Below are 26,556 nucleotides of genomic sequence, written 5' to 3' on the forward strand. Positions count from 1 at the left end.
AAGCAATTGTGTGAGAATTTCTTGACACAGGAACTACTTGCAGATGCACTTGCACAAGTTAAATGGGAAGTAAATGGCAGTTTCTAAAACCATGTTTTTAAAATGGGGAAAACAAAGGAGGAAGCAGCAGTTTCTAAAACTGCAATTAGGAGGTTGAAACTTTGTTCATACCTGTTATGTCAGAAATCCTCTGAATAGCTTTGACTTTGGGTAAGCTACTTTTTTTTCTTTGTTACACCCCTTTCTGGCTGTTATATGGTGATAATAAAGTTCTACAAGATTGTTTTAAGATTAACTTATGTGATGCACTTTGAGAACATAAATAAGCACAGCATTAGTGTTTTCCTATCAAGCGCCTGTTGTGTAGGCCCTATAACATCTATATATTATACATAAAATAAAAAACCAGATAGACATGACCATGCCTACAAATGCCATATTTGGCTCGATACAAATTAAAGATGGGATGAGACAAAAACAAAGGTTGCCCATTTGGCTTGGGAGACTATGAAATATTCTGTGACAGAAGTTCCCCAAATTCTTTTAATTTTCCCATGAGCCTTTTTATCAACTCTAGTGGGTTTTCCAAAGTAATCATCAAATCCTCAGCAAATGACCTTAACATGTATGATTCCCTTTCCAAATTCATATTCCTCTAATTTTCTCACCTTGTCTTATATCTCTATGCAAGATCTCAACCACTAAAATAAACAAAAATGGCGACAGTATCCTTGTCTTGTTCCTTTTTGTCTCTCAAATGAGCTAGATCATTCTCATTAACTATTATTTGTGCTTTTTACATCAAATAAATCGAGCTAACCCATTTAATGAAATTATCTCTAAAATTAATCTCTTCCAAAAGTCTAAATAGAAAAGTCCAGTTCAAAGACCTTTTCTGCGTAAAAAAATATTAATGCATCCTGCTTCTCATTGTGTCTAGGCATTCCCATAAATTTAGTATATTTCTAATACTGTCTCTTAGTTGTCTTTTCAGTAAAAATAAAATCCACATTGATCATCATGAATAAAATCCTGAAGAATACTTTTAAGTCTGTCAGCCAAAACCAAGGAAACAAATTGTAATTACTTTAAGATTCCTCATGCTGCAAGTTCAACCTTGTATTTTGTCAACAGGCCTGTATTTTGAGATAGGTTCTATTTTTTTTTTTGAGAAGGAAAGAAGCATAGGAAAGCTGAACAAGGGAAAGCAGAACTGTCTGCAGCAGAAGATGAAAGAAGAAAAGGTTAGTTTGGACAAAATGAAAAAACCAAAAGCAGATAAAAGGGTGGGTGTGGATGGAAGTGCATATTGACAAATTCACACAAATTTCAGAAAAGGAAACACTTCTTAAAGTGTCACAAGACGAACTATAGTTCAAGATAGACGATGACATTGAGCAAGATGATCAGAACCAACAGAGTGGAGAGAGTGCAAAGAGATATAATAAAACATTTCAACTAAAATCAACAAAACATTAATCACTGTACTTGGTCAGCTCAGTCAAAACATAATCATCCGCATATCATTTCACATCCGTATATCCATCAGTTGTGCATTTTGTCTCCATTTCTCAGTTAGCTGCTGTTAATAGATAAATATTGTAGATCTTAGAACAGTTTAAAAAAAGATAAGGAATCTAGTCAAGCCTTAGAAGATATAAACAGAACATCAGGCAGAAAGAACAAATTTAATGGCAATGTTATCACTGCAAACAAAGGTTTGTGGGGCAGGAAAGGATTGCAGCAAGCTGGAACAGTTTTGACAGAGGTTTCTTTCAGATTATACAATTATAGTACCAGTTTAACTTTGATGCCTCCATCCCATGTACTCCTAGGATTTTTAGTTTATGAAGTATTTAGAATTTTCTGCCAGAAAACTCTAATTTTTCACTAAGACATTTGCCATACTACACTGTTATAGCACTATTATTCCACTTTTACTGCTACTGCTGCCTCCTGTGAAATCCTTGAGATTTGCAGTTTGGGGAAGGGCATTTAGAAATTTTCAGCCAGAGAATTCTTAGGTTTCATTAAACTACAAACCCCAGAATTCCACAGGAGGCACCCATAGCAGTAAAAGTGGAATTATAGTGCTATGACAGTGCAATGTGGTATTGCCCTAAATAGCATGCCCCATGATTCTTTAGGACAGAACCATAGCTGTTAAACATGGTACCAAAGTGACGTAATTGTCTAGTGTGAAAGAGCAAAAGACAACTGGGTGTTAAGAGATTATATGACTGGAAGTGACCTTTCTAACAGATCTGGATCTCAGAAGTCAAGAATGAAATCTACAAACTGCAGATTTACAAGCATTACTAATTTTTGTTCAATGGCATTTGTTCAATGAAACTGATATGTATCACAGCTCTATTTTCACAATGATGAGTGAAGCAAGAGAAACACTTTGGCACAAAATAATTCATTTTACGAGTTATTTTGTGCCAAAGTGTTTCTCTTGCTTCAATCATCATTCTGAAAATGTAGCTGTGATACATATCAGTTTCACTAATGACAAAACCTGAATCAGTTTTATGTTATATGAGTGCCCGTTGATATGGCATTAAGTAGCCTGCTTACCAAAACTACAAGAAGAGATTTGCAAGATTAAGGCCATGATCAGTAGCATTCCCTCCAATGGCTAGAGGCATGAGCTACATTGAGAAGCATAAAATACAAATGCAAAATATATACTTATATCTAATATGCGCATTTGTATTTTATGCCTCCCAATGTAGCTCATGCCTCTAGCCATTGGAGGGATGCTAACACACACACACACACACCACACACCACCTGGGAGAAACCTTGCATGAAGTCTAGTCCAGGTCAATTTTACATGCTTTCATTCTTAAAACAGTCAGATTGGATCTTCCCTTGTGTCACCATTGTTCATGGGTCAATAGGGAAGCTGATACTCAAGGCGATAAGCTGAATAATTACAGATATAGGGTAAGCTGCCCTTACTTTTACTGTATACAGTGTTATGTATACAATGGCATTTGGGGATTTGACAATCAATAGGCAATTAGCAGTCCAGCCAGCTGTCACCATTTGGGGGGGGTCAACTCACTGATGTGTTTTCAGTCCTGCTTTCAGCATTCCCTCTTGTTTTTGTAGATTTCAGCATCTAAACCATATGCTGCCATTAGTGTGTTTTGTAAATCTAACACAAACTTTTTATTGAGAACAGTGTGGGTTTGATTTAGATCAATTTGATTTGCAAAATCAATTTGATTTAAATCATGAAAGACTCAATTTAATCATGTGATCCCCCCAAAGTGCCCCTTTTCTTGCTATAAACTTAATACATATTTTACACAACTCAGACTTACCGAAGATTCATTCATGCTGGCATAATCTTAATATCTACAACCAGGTGAAGGTTTTGTTTTTAGAATAACAACTTTTCAGATTAGTTTTACAGTAATATATATATTTAAAAATACAGTGGGTTAATAACTCTATGTGTTAAATAGATTGAAATAGTTAAAATTAACTGAAATCAATTTAATTTGTTTTAATTATATACTGATTAGAGGGTAAATTAAATTCATTATAGAGTTATTTTAATTCATTGCGGAACATTTTTAAATTTTAAATTATCTTGGGAAACCATGAACTTACCAGGAAAGCATGGCACATACAGTGGCAGAACTGAGCACCAGACACTTCTGCCTCCTAGCCACTGAATTACTTGCAGAACCAAAGTTCCCATGCAAATGAAGAGCTTCTTATTTGAATTAAAGCAATTGATTACATTAGTCAATTGCACTGTGTGACAGAAGCCATCGTTTTGCAGCAAATGAAAGGCTTTCTATTTGAATTTAGATAACTGACCACATTAATCACCTGCACTGTGTACATTGCAAAACCATGGTTTCCCTGCAAATAAAAAGCTTCCTGTTTGAACTAAAGTATAGACTGTTAGTTAATTGAACTGCTTCTGCATTTAGCAGTCTGATGTTGAATTTTGGAAGCAACGTGCAACAGAGATTTTCAGATCTTAAAACTTGATTTGTTCCAAGGATGCATGGGGGCCACAAAAAAGAATTGGAGGCCATTTGTGGCCTGTGGGCCATACTTTGCGCTCTACTAACTTACTATACAATATGACCACAGGGGATACATTCCCAGATTTACCGTGGAAACATGAAGCTGCAGGTAATAGTGAACCCTACTGAAACTAATGATTTCCATTGGAGGCATACCATAGAATTGCATCAGAGGACCTATAAACGGCCAAAGAGAACATTTCTCTAGCAATCTAGATCTTCCAGCACAACTCTATAGTCACCTTCTAGTGGAAACATGCCATAGAATCATGCTGGAGAACCTAAAAAATGCCTAGAGGGGACTTTTTTTTCAGAGGCAGGTAAGTAAAATCATAGGTATGGATCCCTTGTCCATGTCGATCATACTGTACATGAAAATACCTCCGATAGAACTGTTCAGCTCAGTTATATGTGTGTAGAAGATCAAATATGAAATTGGATATAAACACAGATAGTCTTTAATGTGTGCATACATGCTTTTTGATTGCCCATTGATTTATAGTGACCTCATGAATTTTATAGGATTTTTTGGACAAGGAATACTCAAAGATAGTTTTGTGAATTCCTTAGTCTGAAGTATAGGCTACAGCACCTGTTTTTCATTGGCAGTGTCCCATCCAAGTTCTAACCAGTGCTGACCCTGTTTAGTTTCCAAGATCAGATGGGATTTGGTGTCTTTATTTAATAATAATAATAATAATAATAATAATAATAATAATAATAAGTTATTTATACTTCCCGCCTCTCCCTGCGGATCAAGGCGGGATTACATCCGATAAAATAGATACAAATTACAAATACAAAGATACAATCAATAAAATACTAACATTATTAATAAAATTGCATAACAGTCATAACAAATATGGCAGCCATAATCAAAGGAGTGAAACATTTCATTTAATAAGGCTCCTATACAGGGTCGGGTGGGTAAGCTCACTGGAAGAGTCTTAAGTGCCTTCTTTAAAGCATCTAAGGTGGTAATAAGATGGATCTCCTCCAGTAGGACATTCCACAGTTTAGGAGCAGCGGCAGTAAAAGCTCTGTGGGAAGTCATTAATCTAGTCATTTGATATTCTAATAGATTCTTCTCAGATGCTCTGAGAGTGCAGGGCGGATTATGTAGGGAGAGGCGTTCCCTCAAGTAACTCGGGCCCAAGCCATGTAGGGCTTTAAAGGTAATAACCAACACCTTATACTGCGCCCGGAAGTTAATCAGCAGCCAGTGAAGAGATTTTAACACAGGTTTAACACCGGTGACCAATCTGGCTGCCACATTTTGTACCAGTTGAAGCTTCCGAACTTGGTATGAGGGTAGCCCCATGTAGAGCGCATTACAGAAATCTAAATGAGAGATTAACAGTGCATGTACCACTGCTTCAAAGTCCTTTTGGTCCAGATAGGGACGCAGTTGACGTATCAACTGAAGTTGGTACCAAGCACTCCAACTGGTACCAATAGCCTCCATTAAATTATTAATGTAGGTTGGTTTCCAACATTCAACTGGTTTTCTTCTAGTCCCTTCCATTTGATGGGTTTCATAGAATTGTAGAGTTGGAGGAGTCTTACTAGCCATCTAACCCAACCTCTTCCCTCTTAATGTAGTAAATTCAGTTCTTGGTTTGATAACCATTCTTTCTTTTTCTTTTTTCTGTTTGTCAGATTTTACTTGCAAAGGTGACTGTTGCACATGGGGTGGACAAAATGCAGTTCTCTAGATGCTGGCATCAAGCGTAGCCAGTCTAGCCAGTGGTAAGGAATGCTGATAGTTGCAGTCCAAACAACATCTGAAGGATACTATTCCTCCCACCCATCTAGCAGTTACAACTAATAATGTTTGCTTGTTTTGGAACTGATATTTGCAATTACAGTTGGCCCTTGGTATCTGCGGGCAATCCATTCCAGATACTAAAATCCATGAATGCTCAAGTTCCACTGTCCCCAATGATGGTTCATGCACATGGTCACGTCACAGTTAGGGACAATGGGACTTCAATGGCAGCATGTGCATGTGGCAATGCCGCCATTAGGGAATCCCCTGTTGTCCCCAGTGGCAGTGCATGCACATGATCATGTCACCATTGGAGATAACGAGACTTCAAAGGCAGTGCCTGCACATGGCTGCGCTGCCATTAGGGACAGCCCCCGTTGTTTCTAGTGGTGCTTTGTTGTCCCCAATGGTGGCACGTGCACACAGCTGCACCACCATTAGGACAACAGGACTCATTGTCCCTAATGGCAGCATGTGGTACAGCTGTGTGCATGTGCCACCACTGGGGACAACAGGGGCTGTCCCTAATGGTAGCACGTCCACATGCATGCACCACCATTGGGGACAATGTGGGCTTGCTGTCCACAGATACTTGAATCTGTGGATGGCAAGTCCACAGATACCGAGGGCCAATTGTAATTTTAAAAAAGTTGCCTCTGAAAGAATGCAGAAGTCTGTGAATGGAAGCAAAGGTTTCTGGGAAAAGATGAAACAAAAGATTGAGCTGGAAAAGTTTCAGAAAGGGGCAATCAGGATAATCGCAGGACTCAAACAGCCCCCTTTTGGAAACAAGTTCCAATATTGGAGCCTGCTCAGTTTAGAAAAAAAGAGAGTAAGGAGAGACATGACTGAGGTCTATAAAACTATGCATGATGTTGAGATAGCAGATAGGGACAAACATTCCTCCACTTCCCATAACATTTAAACCTGGCATCATCCACTGAAATTGAATGATGGGGCATTCAGGACAGATAAAAAGAAGTACTTCTTTGCACAGTGCATAATTATATTCTTGGATTCATTCCAACAAAAAGTAGTGATGGCTTCTTCAGCTTGGATAGTTAAAGGATTGGACTATGGGTGATCAGTAGTCAAGATGGCTAATGTACCAGTTGTGTGGAAAGAAAGAAGGAGGGTTCAGCTGAACTCACATTCTCTTCGCAGGCTGCCCATAGTCAACTGGTTTGCCTCTTTGTGACTGGATTAGTCTTTAGTCTGATCCAGCAGGATTCTTCTGTTCTTACAAAGTATGAGTGGATTCTTAATATAGTATTGATGTGTTCCTATAGACATTTGGCTTTGCAGGTCCTTCTGTGCTGCTCAGATTATATCCTAATGAAGAACCCCCCCTTCTGGAGCAGATGGTTCTTATTGTGTTGGCATCACCAGCTCCAAAAACTGGAGAAAGACCTGGCTTGTGGGCTCATCCCATGTGACACAGTGTAGTTTTGACATTTCCCAGGAGTCGTAGGAAGTTGCCATACTGCAGCAGATTTCATACTGTGTAGAAAACATGAAAAGGGGGCTTTGAAAATTGACACCTTCTCACTCTGTGGAGTATTCTATAGAGGAAAAAAGTTCAGAAATCAAAGCTGATTTTGTAGGGCAAGAATATGCCCTGTGGAACCTGCTACACAGAAGATTGTGGTGTGTGTGTGAGAGAGAGAGAGAGAGAGAGAATGAGTGTACTTGCACGTGTGTGTGTGTGTGTGTGTGCGCATACAGGCGTCCTGACAGCTCTGATCTTTACAAGCCCCACAAGGCACTTTAGCACCTTCCAAAGTGGAGCTGTCTGCTAGCACATCAGCACCTGCAAATCAGGCTCAAGGAGTAATCAAAGTGTGATAAACATTAATTAGGATAATAACCAATAGCTTAGTGCGGGGGAAGAAGAAATCTTGATTACATTTTCTCATGGGATTTCTACCCATCATCATCTTGATTGCACTTACTCAGACATGAAATAGGACACAAAGAGGCTGCTCTAAATGTAAAACGGGGGAGAAAGGAAAAGAGCAGAAGGCAAACAAGTCAGGCTGGGAGATTTCTCTCCCCCGTGACAGAAGACTTGAACTTATATGGCTTTTCTGGTGGAGAGAAAACACACACTGTGTAATTTGCCGCCTTTCAAACTTTTTGAGGTGAAACTGGCATTTATAATAGACTTTTAAATGCCTCCCTGAGCAGTCACAAATTACAAGTGTCTACTGCTCCCTTCTGTACATTCATGAGCAAATGATAGCCATGATGGTAGAAGCTGTGTAGGGGGTTTATTGGCTGTATGGTACTCTTTTTTAGAAGACCAAGGAGCAGCAGTGGGAGGAAAAATTATTTTTCTGAACTAGACTCTCCAGAATTCCCCATGCTGGGTGAGGATTCTGGGAATTATAGTAAAAAAACCTAGCCCAAATTATGAAGGTGGTGGGTTCTCCTGCCTTCTCCTCTCACTGGAAAACCATTGCCAACCTCTCCACTTCCACAGTAGAGGCAACCATGTCCGTACTGCTTAACTGGGTAAAGTAGAGAAGGTGAGCTTCTGCTTAGCCTAGGCTAATTTTACCTTCTTGTCCAGCGATCTCATCACCCACACAATGAGGGCAAAGGCAAAGTTTGAGCTTGTGGGATGGGATCAAGACAGCTAGTGGAATGGGATCAAGCTTATTCAGGGCACCCTGCTCCCTGACATCACTGCTGTATAGGGGAGGCAATTTGGAGTTCCCCAAATGTTGTTGGGCTACAGTTCCCTTTCAACCATCGTCAGCATAGCCAGTGATAAAGAATAAGGTGAAATATAGTGCAGTGACATCTCAGGGGCCACAAATTGTCCACAACAGAAATTCTACAAATGAATATAATAGTGTTGCCCAGGTGAAAACAGCAACCTTTAATAGTTGTGTAGAAGAAGGAATTTCTGCTGGTGTTGTTTGGCATACAACCAGAGAACAAGCAATACCTGCTGAAATTCTCCTTTCTGTACAACCATTGATGGTACAGGAGGCTCCTCAAGTTTTCAGTCTGGCAAGTTAAGAATGGCACCATTTGATATATCTGGCAGAAAATGTTTGGCCAACACTTACAGGAAGGGTAGGGGACTGCTAAAATGATATGGTCTGAACTAAGTGGAAAAGCACTTTAAAAAAAAAGCTCCTTTGTGCTTGGGGTTTTTTGGGGTGGGGGTGGAGATACTCTGTAATAGGGATTTTATTAGAAAGAAGTACAGGTTGAATGTCCCCTATCTGGAATTCCGATATCCAAAATACTTCAGAAGCCAAAACTTTATTCATGGGTGGTTGAGATAATGGTACTTGTACTTTGTGATAGATCAGTGTACACAAACTTTGTTTCATGCACAAAATTATTAAAATAATTATTTTTATAAAATAATCTTCAGGATATGTGTATAAGGTGTATATTTTTGTTTAGACTTGGGTCCCATCTTCAAGATGTATGTGTGTAAAAATACAGGAATTCCAGAATCCAAAAAGAAAAATCCAAACTCCCAAACACATTTGCTTGGGCCTTTCAGATAAGGGAGACTCAGTTTGTATTAAGAACAGAATTTCTTTCTTTACTGTCTGAGATAGTTTGGACTTTTTTGTGACATCTTGACAACTTAATTTTGTTGCATATATAGGCCCAGATTGAGCCTACACTACTTTTTGCCAGCTGTGAGTGTTATGGGCCTTGGGATACGGTTGGCCATATCTCAAATAACAATTGTTCATTTTTTTCCTATGTGACTGAATGGCATTCTTTTATTCCCAAAGGAAGGAACTGCTCTTCAGGGACAGTTTTGTTGTAGCAATGACAAACGTAAACTGTAACTCCCCCACTCCCAGCCAGAAACTATGGTACAAGATAGGTTTATGACCAGAAAATGCAGGCTGGAGTTCAAAGGGGAATGGCTGGGATGGGTAATGCTTTAACATATATTCCAGAAACCAAGCAGTTGTTCAGCCTACATGACTTAGCCTTTGGAAGGGATTTACATTGAGAGTGGTTACAAAATGAATTTATTTTATTTGTGGTGTAGTGGTTTGAGTGTTGGACTATGACCCTGGAGATCAGGATTCGATTGCCCACTTGGCCATGAAAGCCACTGGGTGACTTTGGGTAAGTCACATATTCTCAGCCTCAGGGAATGGCAATGGCAAACCTCCTGTGAACAAATCTTTCCAAGAAGACCCTGTGATAGTGTCGCCACAAGTCGAAAATAGCTTGAAGGCACACAACAACAACAATAACAACAAAACCAACAACAGTTTCACTGTATCAACTGATTTTAGGCTTTTTTTTGTAAAAAAAAAAAAGTTTTCCTTGACCACTGGATGCTGTTGGCCTAAATTAGCAGGCCTCCCCACCTCCCATGCACAGACATATACATATTGACCTAAATATGCATGTTGTGGGAGACATACTTTCTGTCTTTCTTTAAAGAGCTTCTACAATAACAGTTCAAATGTTTTGCCCTGTCTAAATTGTGCAAACTGAGGAACTGTCCACATTAATTCCATTTTGCTCCCATTCATTGTGTGGAAGAACAAGCATCTGAGATTTCACCAGCTAGCATCAACGTAACTCCTAGGTTAAACAGAGCACTGGTTCGTGTTGATCTCTGTGCTTAGTGCCAGTTTTTATTCCTTTACTGATCATGTGTGGAATCTCAGCATTTACCAAATCCACAGTAATCCTCATTTGCCTCACCTTAAGTCAAAGCTGGGGTTGACTAAGAGCTGAGACTAATTATTTAGGCTTTCCTTTCCTCTCTCATGACTTTCTTGAGAGATGTTCTTCTGCTCTGTGCCCATTTGAGCCAGCACTAGCAACATGTTGACTAAGAATTCTGTTAACTGAATACAGCTTTGTGTTCAAAGTGTATTTGTCAGCTTATACATTACAAAATTGGCTTAAGGAGCATCTACGTTGGGCTTACTGGGAGAAAAAAACTTACAGGATGTTTCTGTTGCCATCCACTCAGTTTCAGTGCCCAAGGCTGGAACGTGTGCAGATCAGCAATCCTGTACCCTGGCTTCCTTCTTACTATATGCAGTAGGACTTCAGGAAAACTCATTTAATAGTTGAGCTGTTTTTTCCTCTTGTGCTGTTCATTTCTCATTCCATTCTGTAATGTTCTTTCTCCTTGACTGATCATTTACTTTTGTACTTGAGACATGAAATTGGAGTTGCTTGGTATTCTAGGGAGGTCTACTTTGCAGCTTCTCTTGACGTTTCTGATGCTCAGCTGTAATTGCTTAACCTCCTCCCATTTTTTTTCTGGCCCTTCTCATTATTGGAATAAATTATTGCCAGTCAATTGTTCATGGCTTGGACCCCAGTACTGATTGCAAATAACCCTTTGATGACTTATGCCCTTCAGGCAAGTGGTATTGACTTACCTGTTCATAAAACCTTGCCTGTCTGTTCATAAAACCCTGCCTTTCAAGCAGTTTGGTGTATACATATTGAGAACATGTGTCTGATTCATCCCTAATCCTATAGTGCCTCTTGATCTAGACCTGATGAATCACTCTGGCTTTCACTGTCTTTGACTCCTGACATGATGGCTTTACCTTATTCAAGTACCTCTTCCTTTGCTGTGTCCATCAAATCCAGCTGTTGGCAAAACACTGAGCCTTAGAGACAGCCATATCTGTACAACGCCTCTGCAGCAGCTTCTGCAAATTTAGACAGCTTTGCAGAAAAGGCCTTGTCTCCTGTGCCTACCCACCAAAATCTGATGGTGGACAGGGCATAGAGCTGGTTCTCTGAAGATGATCCTAATCATCAAGTTGTATGGGACAGGTTAAGTTGCCAAAACATAAAGAAAACCCAAGTATGTGCTAGCCCTGCATTGTAGTTATTCTTGTTTCTTTTTAAAAATGTGTCCTTCCTTCTTCTAAAGCTCCATGCCAAGTGGTGCAAAAAAGGACTCCAGAAGATTTATTGGTTTGGACAGGTTGGGGACAACCAGAGGGAGAGAGATCACAACCCTTCTGTTCTTGCTAGCAGGTCAACACATAATAGTCCTGTCTAATGTTTCAACTTGACCTTGGGGCTTCACTGATTACTTGGCTTCAGGAAACCCTGCAGTAGACATCCAATCAACCCATATGATCTATATTTTCTTTGGATTGTCCCCCTTTCCCTCTGAATATATGTATTCTCTTTACAACACATATATTCAGAAGGCAAATATGGAAAAAAAATTATCATCAGTGGACTTTGAATAAGTTTCAGTGTGGCAGTTCTCATGTGGTGAAGGGAAGAGATCAAGGGCAGGTGGAATCTGAAAGCAATTTTCCATTCTCTTTCACATTATAACACAGTAGACACTGTGGTAGAGTCATAGAATAAGTGTAGGAAACAGGACTTGTTCTGTTTTGGGGTTGATATTCACAGACAACTTGTTTCATCTAAGCACTTTTTGGTTTTTGCATTGGTGGAGCTTGGAATTAATTTCTTACACCGTTAAGCTATCAGTTCACTATTTTTCCTTATGATTTCATCAAACTTTCTAGATTTTCAAATTAATGCTTAAGTTTAAAACATGTTTTAGTCAGTCAGATTTTTCGATTTCATTAGGGTAGCTGACTGTGTAAGGGTTTGAACCTAGATCTCTTTAGTGTGTACTGTATATACTCATATATAAGTCTAGAAATTTTAGTCAAAAAATTGACCCCCAAAACCTAGGTCGACTTATTCACGGATCAATGTAAATACTATACTTTAAATCTTATTAACAAGGGAACCATCCCCTGGTGAAAGGCAAGAGTCAATGTATCCTGGAAGCACTGACCTCTCTCTTCCACCCAGACTTTAGTGTTAGCCAAAACCATTATGCCTGCCAGAAATTTGTAGATTCTTTGGCATTGTTTTCCTTTGTTTGATCATTTAGATCCTTTGTTGAATATCCCTAACTTTTACCCTCGACTTATCCAAGGGTGATATCAAAATCCATAATTTTGACCCCAAAACCTGCCCTCGACTTATACATGAGGTTGACTTATAGTCGAGTATATACGGTACTTGACATTCTAATCCTGGATTGGGTGGCCACAGAGAGTCTAAGGGTACTGTATATACTCATATATAAGTCTAGAAATTTTTGTCAAAAAATTGACCCCCAAAAGCTGGGTCGACTTATCCACGGGTCATTGTAAGTGTATTTGCAGTCTTCTCCTTCTCTTGGTAAAGTGGCAAAAGGTAAGAGCTTAGTTCATTCTGGGAGCACCTAAAAGTAGCACCTTCAGTTCTTTCCACCATGATGCTGCTACTGGCCTTTTTGAATGCTTGGATGGGGAAATGGCAGTGGTGGCACTTCTTTGATGCTTCCTCTCAAAAGATTGCCAAGAACAACTGGCCTTAGAAGGATCTGCATAAGACATTTCTGTATGAAGACAGTAAACTTTGTCCTTTACTTCTTTGTTGCATGCCCCTAACTTTTTTCCAGATATTTTTGACTTTGTTGTTTGATTTCATGTTGTTTCTGACTTACGCTGATCCCAAGGCACACCTATTATGGAATTTTCATGGCAAGATTTGGTCAGAGGGGGTTTGCTACAGTTCCCATAACCTCCAGGCACCATGGCCAATGATGAGGACTGATGTTCCTAAAACATCTGGAAGGACCTAGATCGGGGAAGACACCACACAAGCAGTTAAAATCATTTTTCATGTAAAGTGTTCCTTGAATTGCCAAAGCACTTTGTTCATGTACAAGCTAGAAAAAATCTGAAAAGGAGAGACGTGAGTGATGGCAAAGTGAGACAGCCTGCATACTAAGTATGCTGCCTGCTGTTTACCATTCTGCAACAGAGAGCTGACCTGTCTGAGATTAATATCAACCCCCTCCCCTCTAACACAGTATCTCTGTCCTTCAGCCTCAGGAGCATTTATTTTCTAGTGCCTAAGCAAATTTAGGAAGGGGAAATAAACATTAGCCTTTTTTTTTGCACGTATGAGACCCACTCTTATCTGCCTCTGACTGAATGAGTCTCCATTTTAGAATGCAACCTAAAGGGACATCAGATTTTTCCTGGAAGCTAAGGCTGTGATATGCTTAAAGGGGAGAAGCATATGTGCCTTCTAGTTCATTAATTCAAGGAAGCCCTGAAGTTACATACACACTGAGGGAAGGGAGTGGAGTATAAAAGGCAGATGAAAAAGTCTTTGAAAGGAGAAAAACTGTATTAATTACTGGCCCCAATCCAAATGCAATACATGGTTGCTCGACAGACCAGCAGTTTATGCTGGCCTGAGCGCACAGTAGGGCTGCAGTAGGGCTGAGTGTTCACATGCTCCAAGCCCTCCTTTCTCTGTTGGGGCACTATCATCACGCACCCATCCATACGGCGTGTGCCATGATGACGTCTGTGTGGCATAGTGCCCAAATGGTGCTCCACGGAAGGGGCGTCATCATGCCGTGTGAGCACAGCTGTGGCGCCCCTTCCGGGACGCAAAAAGAATCCTTCTAGAGGTTGCTGTAGCCTCATTCTGCAGCAAAAACAGGCGGTGGGGAGCCACCTGTCTATATAGGCTCATCATGAAGGGAGATGAGCCTTTTCCATGCATTAACATGTCATGGCATGTCTGGTTCCACTTGGTGAAGAGGTTGGCTTTATTGGCCTGCATCTTAGTGACAAAACTCTTCAGGTTCTAATCAAAATCTCTAAGGATGCAAGGAGAGTAGGAAGAGAAAGAGTATACTAAAGACCAGTTTCCTAAGGGATGGCATGCACAGTGTGGTGATGGTGAGTTAGCAGAAGTTAAATGATGTGTAATTTTTTTTGGGTTTTATGGGCTATGTGGCCATGTTCTATCAGAGCTTCTTCCTGACATTTCGCCAGCATCTGTGGCTGGCATCTTCAGAGAATGTTTGCCTAGAAAGGACTTGGCTATATATATTGTGTGACCTGGAAAGGCAGGAGTGATTTGCATGTATATTGTTTGTTGCTAATGGCAGTCCTCAGGGTGTGAGGGTCTGCCCAAGAGGATTAATGTCTGCTTGATTAGTGCTCATTGTCTGCTGGGAAACCCCTGACCCTGGGAGATTTCTCATTTGCATTTGCATCCTTCAGGCCACATAGCCCAAAAAACCCACAAAAAACTATGGATGCCAGCCATGAAAGCCTTCAACTTCACATTAAATGATGTGTGTTTTCATCTTTAATGGCAGTTAACCATATTACTAATAGCAAGACTCATGGGAATAACCTATCTGAATAAGGGTGCTGACAACACTTCAACAGACAATGAGGACACCAAAGGGATTAAAACAATTTGAGGGGATGGCTTCATAGCTCCTTGGAAGATCACAAGCATTGCATGTACAAGGTCCCAGGTTGAGTCTGTAGAATTAAGGGCATTTCCAAGTACAGACATACATTGTGGACCACAAACGTAATTTTTCCTAGGTCAACTCAGGTAGTAGACTAGAGACAATGGAGTCTCTTTGTAGTTGAGCTAAGATAACACTTGGCCTGATGGGACATTTATCTCTGAATAATGCTCACACATTAAGTGCTTTCCATGTTTATAGAGTTGCTCAGAAGTGTTGGTGTGTACCATCAAGAAGCCCTTGAGGAAGTCAAATGATCTTGTTCACAAGCTCAAAAAGTGCACCACAAGTGTAGGGTCAATTCCAGAATGTACATTCCCTGAACAGTTTTTATTTATAATTTTTCAGGATCCTTTCTTTTCTCTAATTGCATTGGAGAAAATGTTTTCTCTCTTACTCTGTGATGGTTTGCTCTCATTCTGGACTCCCAATTTCTTAAATGTTTTTCAAAGTAAAATTCATAGGGAACAGGAAGGGATAGATGATGTTGTTGAAGGAAGCCTCCCAGGTACATGTAAGTGAAATATGTACCCAAAAAATCTAGCGTGGTTTCAATTTTAGTTGTGAAATTGCTGGATTAGCAAGACCAAAGTAACTATCATTTTTCTAGCTCCCTTGCTCAGCAACAATTGGATTACTAACCTGAGGATCATATATGCTGTTCGAGCACTTACATGTGCCTTAGGCTAAGATTTTGTTGAAAGTGATGCAAAGCTCAGAAGAATTAAATGAAGGGGGAGACACTTTTTAAAAATGAGCAGAGAAAGGTCAGCTGTGTAAGAAAAGTAATGATGATTCTTTAGCCCAAACAGTGCTTGCATTTGACTTCAAACTGAACCACTTTTCTCAGAGCAGACTCAAAGCACTGATAGAAAGAGTTGACCAGATTCTTTCTTGCTGCCTTCATTGCTTTGACTCTTTACCTCCAAAATACTCTCCTTTTCTTTTCCCATCAGAATGAAATCCCTTTTGCTTAGTACTTTCTGTTCCTTAAGCACTCACCCAGCCTTTCTAATGTCTGTCCCAAATGTAAGGTTGTGAAGGAGTGATTGCCAGACCCAAACCTTGAAGTTGGTTGAAAGTCAAAGAGACTGTGTAATGAGCCAAGAAGTCTATGCTGTCTGGCAATCTCATATGGTAGACACATCCTATTAGACCAGGATGGGCAATCTGGGACCCTGAGGCCAACTGCAGCCCCCCAAGAGTGGGTTTTTTTTGTGGTACCAAGACCCTGTTAACCAATGAAGTGTCCTTTTTCAACCAGACAGAAAAGATAAATAACCTCTCCAGGAGCAGTGATCCACCTTTTAAATAAGTTATAGGTCCTTTTACACTGTTTAAACTTCTTTTAAAAAAGAATCAAAACCAGAAAATGACTTCTGATCACTTCTGATTATATTTTTAAATCATTTTGTTTTCAGGCTATGCAGCCCAAGAGGGTCCCAGGGACAGAGAATTAGCCTCTAGGTACCTGAAGTTGCCCATTCAGTCTCTCTCTTTTGATTTGTACCTCAGGTTTTCTCTAAAAGTGAGACTTTAGATAGTTTATAAGTAGAACCACATGTAACTCAAAACACACCGGAAAATAAAGATTAAAATAGTGTTAAACTACTCTCCAAGGAAGTGTGTTCCTCTGTTGAACAGCCCTTACTGTTAGGAAGTTCCTCCTAATGTTGAGGTGGAATCTCTTTTTCCTGCAGCTTGCAACCATTGTTCCAGGTCCTGTTCTCTGAAGCAGCAGAAAACAAGCCTGTTCCCTCCTCACTATGACATCCCTTCAAGTATTTAAACAGGGATAAAGTCCTTCATATAAACCGGACCAAAGTTTAATGTAGTTTTATAGGTTATAACCAGCATTTGCTTGGAATTGTGGTTGGAAATAGACTGGCACCATTTCAGAGGTGCTTTTAATGACTGACATCATCTAAAAAATATGGGTTTGTTCTACTTAATCTGTATTTCACCTTGGTTTCATTGACACTTACGTTTTTGTCCCAAAGACATCCAGATCTCTGTGGTGACACAATACTGAATTGATGTTCCCACTATGGTTTACATGCCCGAATCTCTCCATGGCATTTAAACGCTGTTTGACATTCACACACACACTGGATCAATTCAAAATGGAGGCGTCTCCATTTTTAGAAATGATCCCACACGACCCGGATCAGTTCGGTAGCGTATTCACACTTCTAAAGATCCGGATTGCTCTGAACTTTTACAAAAGATATGGTAAGAGACCTGGTGTCAGATACACAAACGGCGCCACGTGCATTCAGGGCCAGTGTGAAAGTTGTGGAAATAACTCTTTTTCACACTGGGTTATTTAGATGGTGTGAATGGGGCCTGAGAGTACTATTTTTTATTGGGTAAAGAGTATCATACATGAAATATGCATATATTTTCATATTCATATTAGGATTTCCCAACAAGTGGAGGCCAGCCGGAAACAGCTACGGGCAATTGATGACAGAGTCAGTCTTGCTCAAGCCAAAATTGAGAAGATCAAAGGCAGCAAGAAAGCTATCAAGGTACTGGATATTTGTGGCTGCTCTTCTGCACTGCTGTATGGCCCTCATACCATGACTGATGGGTACACTGACTTTCCCCATTCACACAACTAGCAATTGCATGAACAGTTTTTGAAATATATATAAGCAGCAGGTGTGTATGGGGGATACAACTCAAGACATTATGGAGAGGAGGGGGGAGTATTGTCCGTACTGAAGCAAGAGCTGCCATGGGCTTAAATATGAAATCTTTCCTTCCAGTGTATTTATTTTGCATTATAGAAGTGTACTAAATATATAAATCAATTTCTTCATTTCTATCCCAAGGTGTTCTCCAGTTCAAAATACCCTGCTCCTGAACGATTGCAAGAATACTCTTCCATTTTTGCTGGTGCTGGGAGTCCAGATGTCCAGAAACGACAGAGACGCAAGATTCAGAGCAAACACCGAACATTGGATGAGAAATCCTTGCAAGTAAGTGAGAGAGAGCAAAAGGGCACCTGGAACCTTAGTCATAGGAACAGGACTCCTTGCTTTTGGATTTTCCCAAGGGGATGGCTGTGAAGTGGTGGATGTCATTTGAAGGAGGATCTAGGGAAGCAAAAGAGAAAAAGATGTGTGGAATAGGTTGTCTCAGAAGGTGGTAGGCTCTCCTTCTTTGGAGGTCTTGAAGCAGAGATTGGGCAGCCATCTTTCATGAGTGCTCTAGTTTTGGTCCCTTCCAGCTCCATGATTCTATGTTTCTGGGTTGCTGTACTGAGGACTCAGCACTAGTGCACTAGCTAGGTTGTTCCTATGAGTGTAGGCGAATCAAGGTATCACTGTTCGGTGGATTGTGCCGGTTATTGTACTTTTTTATATGGTCAACATGACTGCCCCTGAATATGTTTCCTGTATGTGTCTGTGTGTAATAGAGGAGTAGGACAGTAAGAGAGGGAGAAAGCTCTTGTCTTGAGGTTCTCAGATTCTGTTTCCATTAGAATTTCTCATTAGGATGGCTCTTGCTCATGTGAATCTCCATTGAATGGTCTGAGCCTCCATAAGAACACAGGAATGACTGGGTCAGTGTGCGTAAACTCCAAATCCTTTTCTCTTTAGTTATATTGCAGCTGGCAGTTCCTCCCACTCTTAGGATTCCCTGGTGGTTTCAGAAGAGCAGCCAATAACTACAGAGTTATGCCACACAATGTAGCTCAGCAGTAATTTTAGAAAATATATATTCGGGGGTGGGGGGGATGTCATTGCCAAGGAAATACCTCACCTTCAAGGAGAGTCCATTGTGTGACACTGCTTTCCTAGATCATGGTTAACACCTATTTCTGGGACCTGGATTAGATGGAAAAGCTTTGTCCAGACAAGAGATCAGCTGAACTGCCTCTGGGCTCCCACTTTTCTCTCCTGTACAGAGAGCCCAAAAATAAAGCTGCCTTTGAATAATTCAGTGCGTTAAAACTTTCCTGCAGTTTAATGGAATCCAAGTCTGTCACAGTAAAAGTGGCATGAATATTTCAGTCTACTCTTGGAATTCATGGAGAACCGAGCTGCAGAGTATATGGAGAACTTATTAACGCAGCAAAAGTAGGGTTGTTGCCTGCTGCTCTCCTCGGTCTCCTGCTGGTGACTATAGATGGAGCCCACCAATGGGAATTTGGTAAAACAAGCAATGTGGTTCAGTCTCAAAAACACAAGACATCCATATGGTAAGAATGTACCCTAGGCCTCAGGATGTGGTTTATCTTACTGTATCATTAATTCATCTGACCCAGTACTGTTTACCTTGCAAGTATTCTCCAAGAGTGGCCAAGTTGTCTTGGAGAATCATGGGAGTTTTAGGGTCTAAAAGAGCTTAGGAATCCCCTGGACAGCCATCATCACCCACTCAAATGCCATTCTGCATCTTAAAGCAGATACAAGCTTGACAATGGTCAAGCATTCTGCATTTGAGTATCTGCTTGGCCATTGTATCTGCTTTAAGAGGGAGAGCCAAGATGTACTGAACTGGAAGTATTGTAATTTTCTCAATTAATATGAGTTTTTAATAACATGCAAAACCACTGGGTGACCTTGGGCAAGTCACCTGCTCTCACCCTCAGGGGAAGGCAGTGGCAAATCTCTTCTGAACAGATCTTGCCAAGAAAATCCATGATAGGGTTGCCATAAGTCGGAAACAACTTGAAGGCAGACAATAACAACAGCAACCTGGGGGAGCACCTCTGAGAAAGAGAAAAAATGGTTTGTAGCATAAGCTTTCATAGACTGGTTCTACTTTATCAGGGCAATTAGACCCAGTCTATGAAAGTTTATGCTACACACTTCTTTCATTTAGTCTCGAAGGTGCTACAGGGTCTCTTTGCATACTGATATAGACTAATATGGCTATGTCTTTGAATTATAATAATATGTTGCTGGCCTCTCCAAACCTGCATCTCTGTGCAACCACTCCACAGATTGGCAGGTGCTCACACTTCCATTACCAGTTGAAATTTATGGAAGGCAGGTTTCTGCAACCACCTGTCACTCCTGGACAGAGGTGAGGGATACTAGCAAAGGTGCCAGTACATGGTGGTGGTTAAAAATTAAATGGCAGAAGATGAATATTGGTGTTCATGTAATTGAGAAGATTTTTATTTTTATTTCTGAAGTAACTTAACCTTTTCCCAATAGCAATATATAATGTCCATTCATTTGCTTTTCCTGTGGCATATGGTTAAAACACAGTTCATTTCTGAGGGATCTTGTAGCACCTTTGAGATTAACTATGCAAACAAGTTGTAGCATAAGCTTTCATAGACTCAGTCTAGTTCCACAAATGGGTGGAGTCATGTGAAACTATGCATTTGAGGAAGTAGACCAGGTCTACAAAAGCTTATGCTACAACTTCTTTTGCAGTTAGTTTCAAAAATACTACAAGTTTCCTTGGCATAACATCCAAGAATGTGCAACTGCATGGTTAGACTCCTTTTGCTTAGTCCCAATTAGAGCAGATCCCATTGAATCAATTGTTGGATTGTGAGTAGACACGCAGGTAAATCCAATTGAGTTAATGGCTCTGCTCTAGTTGGGACTCAGAATAATATTAGATGGATGTGAAATTATTACACCTGTGGAATTCTGTTTACACAACCATGAAATGAACATGTCCATTGTGCAATGGCCAGAAAAGTACAACTGCATGTGTAAAGGAACTTAGATGTGTGTGAAACCAGTGTGTGACACCAAAGAGATTCCAGCCACATTTTTTGTGGGTGGGGTGGGGACTTTACTGAAATTGGCTGCCACTTTCTTTGAACCCAGTCTGTTCTTTTCCAAGCAGACAAGGGCCTGAACATCCTAACAGTGAGGATGTTCGGACCTTCTCTGCTGAAAGAGACATATCTCAGATAAGTACTAACGTTCCGATCCGGCATTTGGAATAGAGATTTTGTTTAGAATACAGCTTTCTAGTCAGGATATAACAGGATTAAGAACCATGCAGAATAGATTACATTTGTGAAATTCTGTCTAGCAATTATGAAGTGAATACGTCCATTGCACAATGGCCACTGGTGGCATAGAAACCATATCTGGTAGATTTTATTAGCATGTTTCTAATTCTGTCTGTGAAATGTTAAGAGGAAGCATGCCTCTTGCTGTCTCCATCTAAGTGAGTACTTGTAGCCCATTGCTGTAGCGTAAGGATGGGCATCAGGTGACACTTCATATGTTGTTGGACTGTAAGCACCCTCATCCTTCACCATTGGCTATGCTTGCTGGAGCTTATGGGAGCTGGAAGTCCAGCAAAAGCTAGAGAGCCTCAGATTGACCACTGCTTCCCTGGAGGGAAGAGGGAAATCAAGGACTGTTAATGAAGGATGCTACAACGTAGACCAATGTATCCTTTGCCCAAGATCCTAGGTCACTCAGCCAACAAATGGGGCCCCCACATGGCATTTTCTTGGGCTAGAGGAATGGCCTTCCAGAAGGCAGCCCTGGATTGCATAGAGAAGGAATAAGATGGCTCCATCCAACCCAGGGGAAGGTTGGGGAAGGGACCCTATGGTCTTCAGGCATTCCTGCTCTGCTGTGCGCTTGGCCTTTCCCAGCTAACATGGAGACAAGCAGTGCTGTGCAACTGAGGTTTAAAGATTGCTGTAGAGAGTGTTCTGTTTCTTGGAAGATGATTAAGGAGCCCATTCGCCACAAGTGCTGATACAGGTGGAGCATTGACTGCTGCATTGCTTTTGTTTTGCAGGAGAAACCAGAGTATTTCCCAATCTGTGTCACTACAAAAGTCCATCAGGAAGACGATGCTGAAGAAGGTCTTGGCAGCCTCCCCAGGAATATTAGCTCTCTCAGCTCCCTTCTGCTCTTTAACACAACTGAGAACCTGTAAGTCTTGTTTGAAGATAGCTGCTCTCTGCTGGTTTTAAATGGTTTTGGGATACTTGTTTTTTATTTCTGAAGTAACACCATCTGGCTTGGTGTGCGAAAAAATCCCACTGCCATTACCCCTGTCTCTGAATGGGAAAGTGCTGAGTGGATACGCCAGAAGACTCCCAGTTTCTCTTGCTAACCTTGCAGTGAACCTTAAATCCTGCTGTGAGGGATTCTTCTCTCTTTCCCATGTCCCCTTCTCCAAACTCTTTCTTTTCCTTATCAGTTTCCCATGCATATTGTGTTTACCAGCTATGCTTTAGGCAGGAATTCAATTTGCACTGAATGTGAAAGTATAAAAGCTGTAATAAAAAAAGGTGAAAACTGTTATAATTGTATAGTGTGAAAGAGACTTTCTGAACTCCAGTCTCTCTGTGCAGGCAGCAAGATCCAAACCTTTGTTTTTCATCAGTAAAATGAAAATAGTAATCTAACCAAGAAAGTTTGGCCAAAATAAATGCTGTAAGAGAAGATTTAGGAGCTGTATAGACAGGCATCAAAGGCTGGCTTGGGGGCCGAGTGGGGCATGATGTCCACACAACATATGCCCTGACTCTGCCCCCATGCCAGCATGGCGCTGTGCGCCCCACCACATTGCAAGCAGCGTCACGGCACTCCTCTGGCACTGCATCCAGATGACACAGCGCCAAAGGAGTGCAGAAAAGGCACAGCCCTGGCGGCTATGGCACTTTTTCCATGGTGCAGAAAGGAGCCTCCAAAAGTCGCTTTTGTGTAGCGGAAAGGCCAGATCAGGGCTGCAGTGTGCGGTTGCTATGGCCCTGATCTGGCGAAGAAAGAGGCGGCTGCAGGCTGCCCCTTAGGAGTGGTCTGTACAGCCAGATAGATAAAATTCAAATATTTTTCTTTTGACTTTGGGTCATTGCTGACTCTGTATCATCATGTTTTTTACTCATTTTTATGCTGCCCTTTGAGACAAAGTCTTCCAAAGGTGGTGGCATGGTAATTATTTACAGAAATAAAATATCCAGTATGAGAAGTGACATTCTAAAATAATCCCAAATCCTGTCTTTCTTTTCTTTTGTCTCAAATCCTGTTTTGGAGTACCATGCAGTGAATAGGGTGAGAGCCCCTGACCAGCTCTTAATCTACCAATCTGGTGTGTTGACAATGCCTGGGGGCTGGAGAAGAGGAAAAATTTATGTGGTTGAGGGTTCTGACAGCATTTTGACTATATGTTGAGTCTGCAAAGATGATGAAATGTAGATCAGACCTCTTTCCCCCTTTTCCTGACCATGTTTATCTGCAGCCCTGTCAACATCTTGAAAACATTGCTTTGTTGGACTTCAGCTCCCATAAACACCCCCCCCCCCAGCCAGTGACCATGCTGCCTATAAGATTTTGAAAATCATTGTTAGATTAGTACATTTCCCAGACTTTGGACCTCGCTAGCAATGAGCAACAAGTGTTATTATTACCTATAATGAATAAATCAAAGTCAAATTTCATAAATAATGTAACAAGTAAGAATTGTATTATTTTGTTGTAATCCTGAGATCAGTCAAGTGCAGCCAATGGGCAACATGCAGATCCCCAGGGTTATTTTTGTGCCACCCACCAAGATCCAAACTATCTCTCTCTCTCTCTCTCTCTCTCTCTGTTATGTCCCCAAAGGCATTCTATGGGGATATGAAGACCATTTCAACTATGTTTGGAGGCCCTCTGTGTCCTCCCTAAAAACAATTTTGTAAAAATTTCCAAGATAAATGTTTTTGCCCTGAAATGCTCCAAACTGTCCCCTGGGGGACATTTGTTTTTCAGGAAGCAGGTGCAGCCCTTCACCATCTCTTAGGGGGTAATGTGCCCTGCCCCCTGATCCTTCCAGAGTTGTCCACCCTTGGTGTAATGAATGATATTTATGATTATTACTTTTATTATTTATAAAGCACTGTAGATTTACATAACTCTGTACATCATCAGTTAAGTTAAAGATACAGACCTTCCTGGGGCGTACAATCTAAGGGTTATTTAAGAGTTATTGTTTCTTTTTTAAGAGCTTTACTTTTTAAAAGCATTTGAGAGACATTTTACAGAGATTTTTTTCATGCTTTATGCCAACTGTTTGTCAAGCTTAAGGTGTGGGATTTTTTTAAAGTAATGGAAAGCAACAAGCAAGAAACTGGGATTTTTTAAATCATCAGAATAAGCAACAATAAACAATTTTGAAACACTATAACAAGGAGTTGAACCAATTCTTTTCAAATAAATTAACTTTCCATGTTCCTTCTTACATGTATTCAGAGGCAGATTAATGAGGCTTTTTTTCTCCCCATCCACCCTGTTCTACTTGCAGATATAAGAAGTATGTTTTCCTTGATCCTCTGGCTGGAGCTGTAACCAAGACCCATGTTGCTCTGGTGACTGAAACGGAGAAGCTCTTTGATGCCCCACTCTCTATCACTAAGAGGGGACAGCTAGATCAGCAGGTGAGGCATTTAGGTGAAAGGAGAGAGGTGTCCATGTCACCTATCTTCTTAGGTCCCAAACAGATGTGGAGAAAGGCTATCTTTTGAGCTACAAATCCCAGAATTGTCAGCCATGCTGACTGGGGGGCTCTGGAAGTTGTAGCCCAAAAAATAACTTTTCCATGCTCCAGACACAAGGGCCAATGTTGAGGTTTCCATTGTTCCAGCTTTAGCCCACATTGTATGGTTTGTTTATTCAGCTAAACTTGCATTCAGACCACCCTTTTCATGTATATCAGCAACTTTTTTTGATGTGCATGTCTTCAATTTGCCTGTTGATTTATGGCAACCCCATGATTTTCATAAGATTTTCTTAGGCAAAGAATACTTCAAGAGGTGGTTTTGTCAGTTCCTTTCTCTGGAATGTAGCCTAAGGTGATCAAGTACTGACTGTAAAAATAAGGGTAAATGAAAGGTTTAAACAAAATTGTTGAAACAAAACGGTTGGTATAGGTGAGTTTAAAAGATAATACAAAGCAGACAGCAGCCCAGGATGTATTGCAGAGGGTCAGAAGAAAAGACAGGGGTTTTTCTACCAATTGAACAGAACTTTGTCTAGATAGGAGTTCTAGGAACCACCAGTCAAAGCATAATAACAATCAGGTTTGGTCAATAGATAAAAGCTCACCAGAAGAAAAAATTTAATAGGGGTCTAATTGCAAAACCTTGGAGTTAATAAAATTAATAACATCATGCCCAGTTGGTGCAGTTCATACTTGTGAAGAGATCCATTCCTTCCTATCTTTTTCTGTAGAGTATGTTGTATGCCTTAACAGCAACCGTTTCGTTTCAAGCAAGAAGATCTTGTTAAGAATACAGTGAGGGCTGCCAGCTTCTGTGTGTGCATACTTCGGTATGTGTGTGTATTAAAACAGTTTATAGCAGCCATGGTGCATCTCTGCAAGTTTTGAAAGGGCTTGGTAAAGTTACTGTTTGTTCATTTCCTCTCTAATTCACATATAGAACATCCTGGAGCTGAGCAGAACTCTACACTCCAACCTTAAGCATTCATGTTTGAGTGTGCAGATTTACTCTCCCCAGTTCCTTATTTGCCATGCCAGCACTAGCATTTGGATGATTACCCATTGCTGAGTAGGATATTCTGGGAACCCCAACGCGGCTTTTCCTAGCTCTAGGTCTAGAGAATAGAGGAAGTCTAGTTTCACTATCTCCATGCCCTTTTCCATGTTGTGCCCAGCTGGGGGAAGAATATTCTGGGCTTAGCTCACCTTAGGCTGTATGTCTATCCAGGCAGCAACTGTGTGTCTGCAGTGGTGATTTCTGTTTTTGTGATTTTTCAGATGGCTGAAAATTACTTCTATGTGCCAGATCTAGGGCAGGTGCCTGAGATCGATGTGCCATCCTATCTGCCTGACCTGCCTGGCATTGCTGCTGATCTCATGTACAGTGCTGACCTAGGGCCTGGCATCGCCCCTTCTGCTCCTGGCACTGCTATACCAGATTTGCCGACCTTCAACACTGAGTCTACTGAGTCCTTCCGGCAAGGTATTTCTTGCTCTGGTTCTCTCTGCAGCGATGATGCAAATTAATATAAACTGGGGAATGTGGGCAAGGGGGGGTCCTGAGTGGCTCGTCCCCCAAATCTGGATGCTTCTGCAATCCCTGTTAAAGGAATGCAAAAATATGCTAACATCAATGTGAGTTTGGATGAAGTTGGAAGAACAAACCAAGGCAAGCCCATTTTTTTTAGCTGCACTCAGCATGTCAAAAAAAAAAGTCTCTATTAGGTCTTCTGCTTTCTAGCTTATTTGTATGTCATCTGGAGACAAGTGAATAAATGGAACTGCCAAGTTTGCAGACTTCTAATCCATTTTAAGTAGGAAGTGATTTCTCTAATCTGTGCTGCCAGTTGAATTAGACCCAGGTCATCTTTCATTATCTTTTAGAGTTCTTGTGAAGACCTGGAAATAGTGGTTTCAGAGATGACTGGGGGCTCTCTTGTTCCTTAAGAGGTTTAGGGTGGCACTGG

The 26,556-nt window shown here is 40.8% G+C and overlaps 1 protein-coding gene across 4 annotated transcripts in view; it reads left to right on the forward strand.

Moving 5' to 3' along the window:
• Positions 1-26,556, forward strand: part of WASHC1 (WASH complex subunit 1) — a 64,682-nt gene that overhangs the window by 32,422 nt on the left and 5,704 nt on the right. For 3 of the 4 annotated variants that reach the window (XM_042468075.1, XM_042468076.1, XM_042468077.1), the window contains 5 exons: positions 17,580-17,691; positions 17,998-18,144; positions 21,902-22,038; positions 24,395-24,527; positions 25,868-26,072. In XM_042468075.1, the coding sequence (XP_042324009.1) occupies positions 17,580-17,691; positions 17,998-18,144; positions 21,902-22,038; positions 24,395-24,527; positions 25,868-26,072 (734 nt within the window). Of the gene's footprint in view, positions 1-1,175; positions 1,245-5,714; positions 5,805-17,579; positions 17,692-17,997; positions 18,145-21,901; positions 22,039-24,394; positions 24,528-25,867; positions 26,073-26,556 lie in introns of all 4 variants that reach the window. The other variant, XM_042468078.1, reaches the window with a different exon arrangement.

The sequence above is a fragment of the Sceloporus undulatus genome, chromosome 5, assembly GCF_019175285.1.
Source record: "Sceloporus undulatus isolate JIND9_A2432 ecotype Alabama chromosome 5, SceUnd_v1.1, whole genome shotgun sequence".
NCBI lineage: Eukaryota > Metazoa > Chordata > Lepidosauria > Squamata > Phrynosomatidae > Sceloporus > Sceloporus undulatus.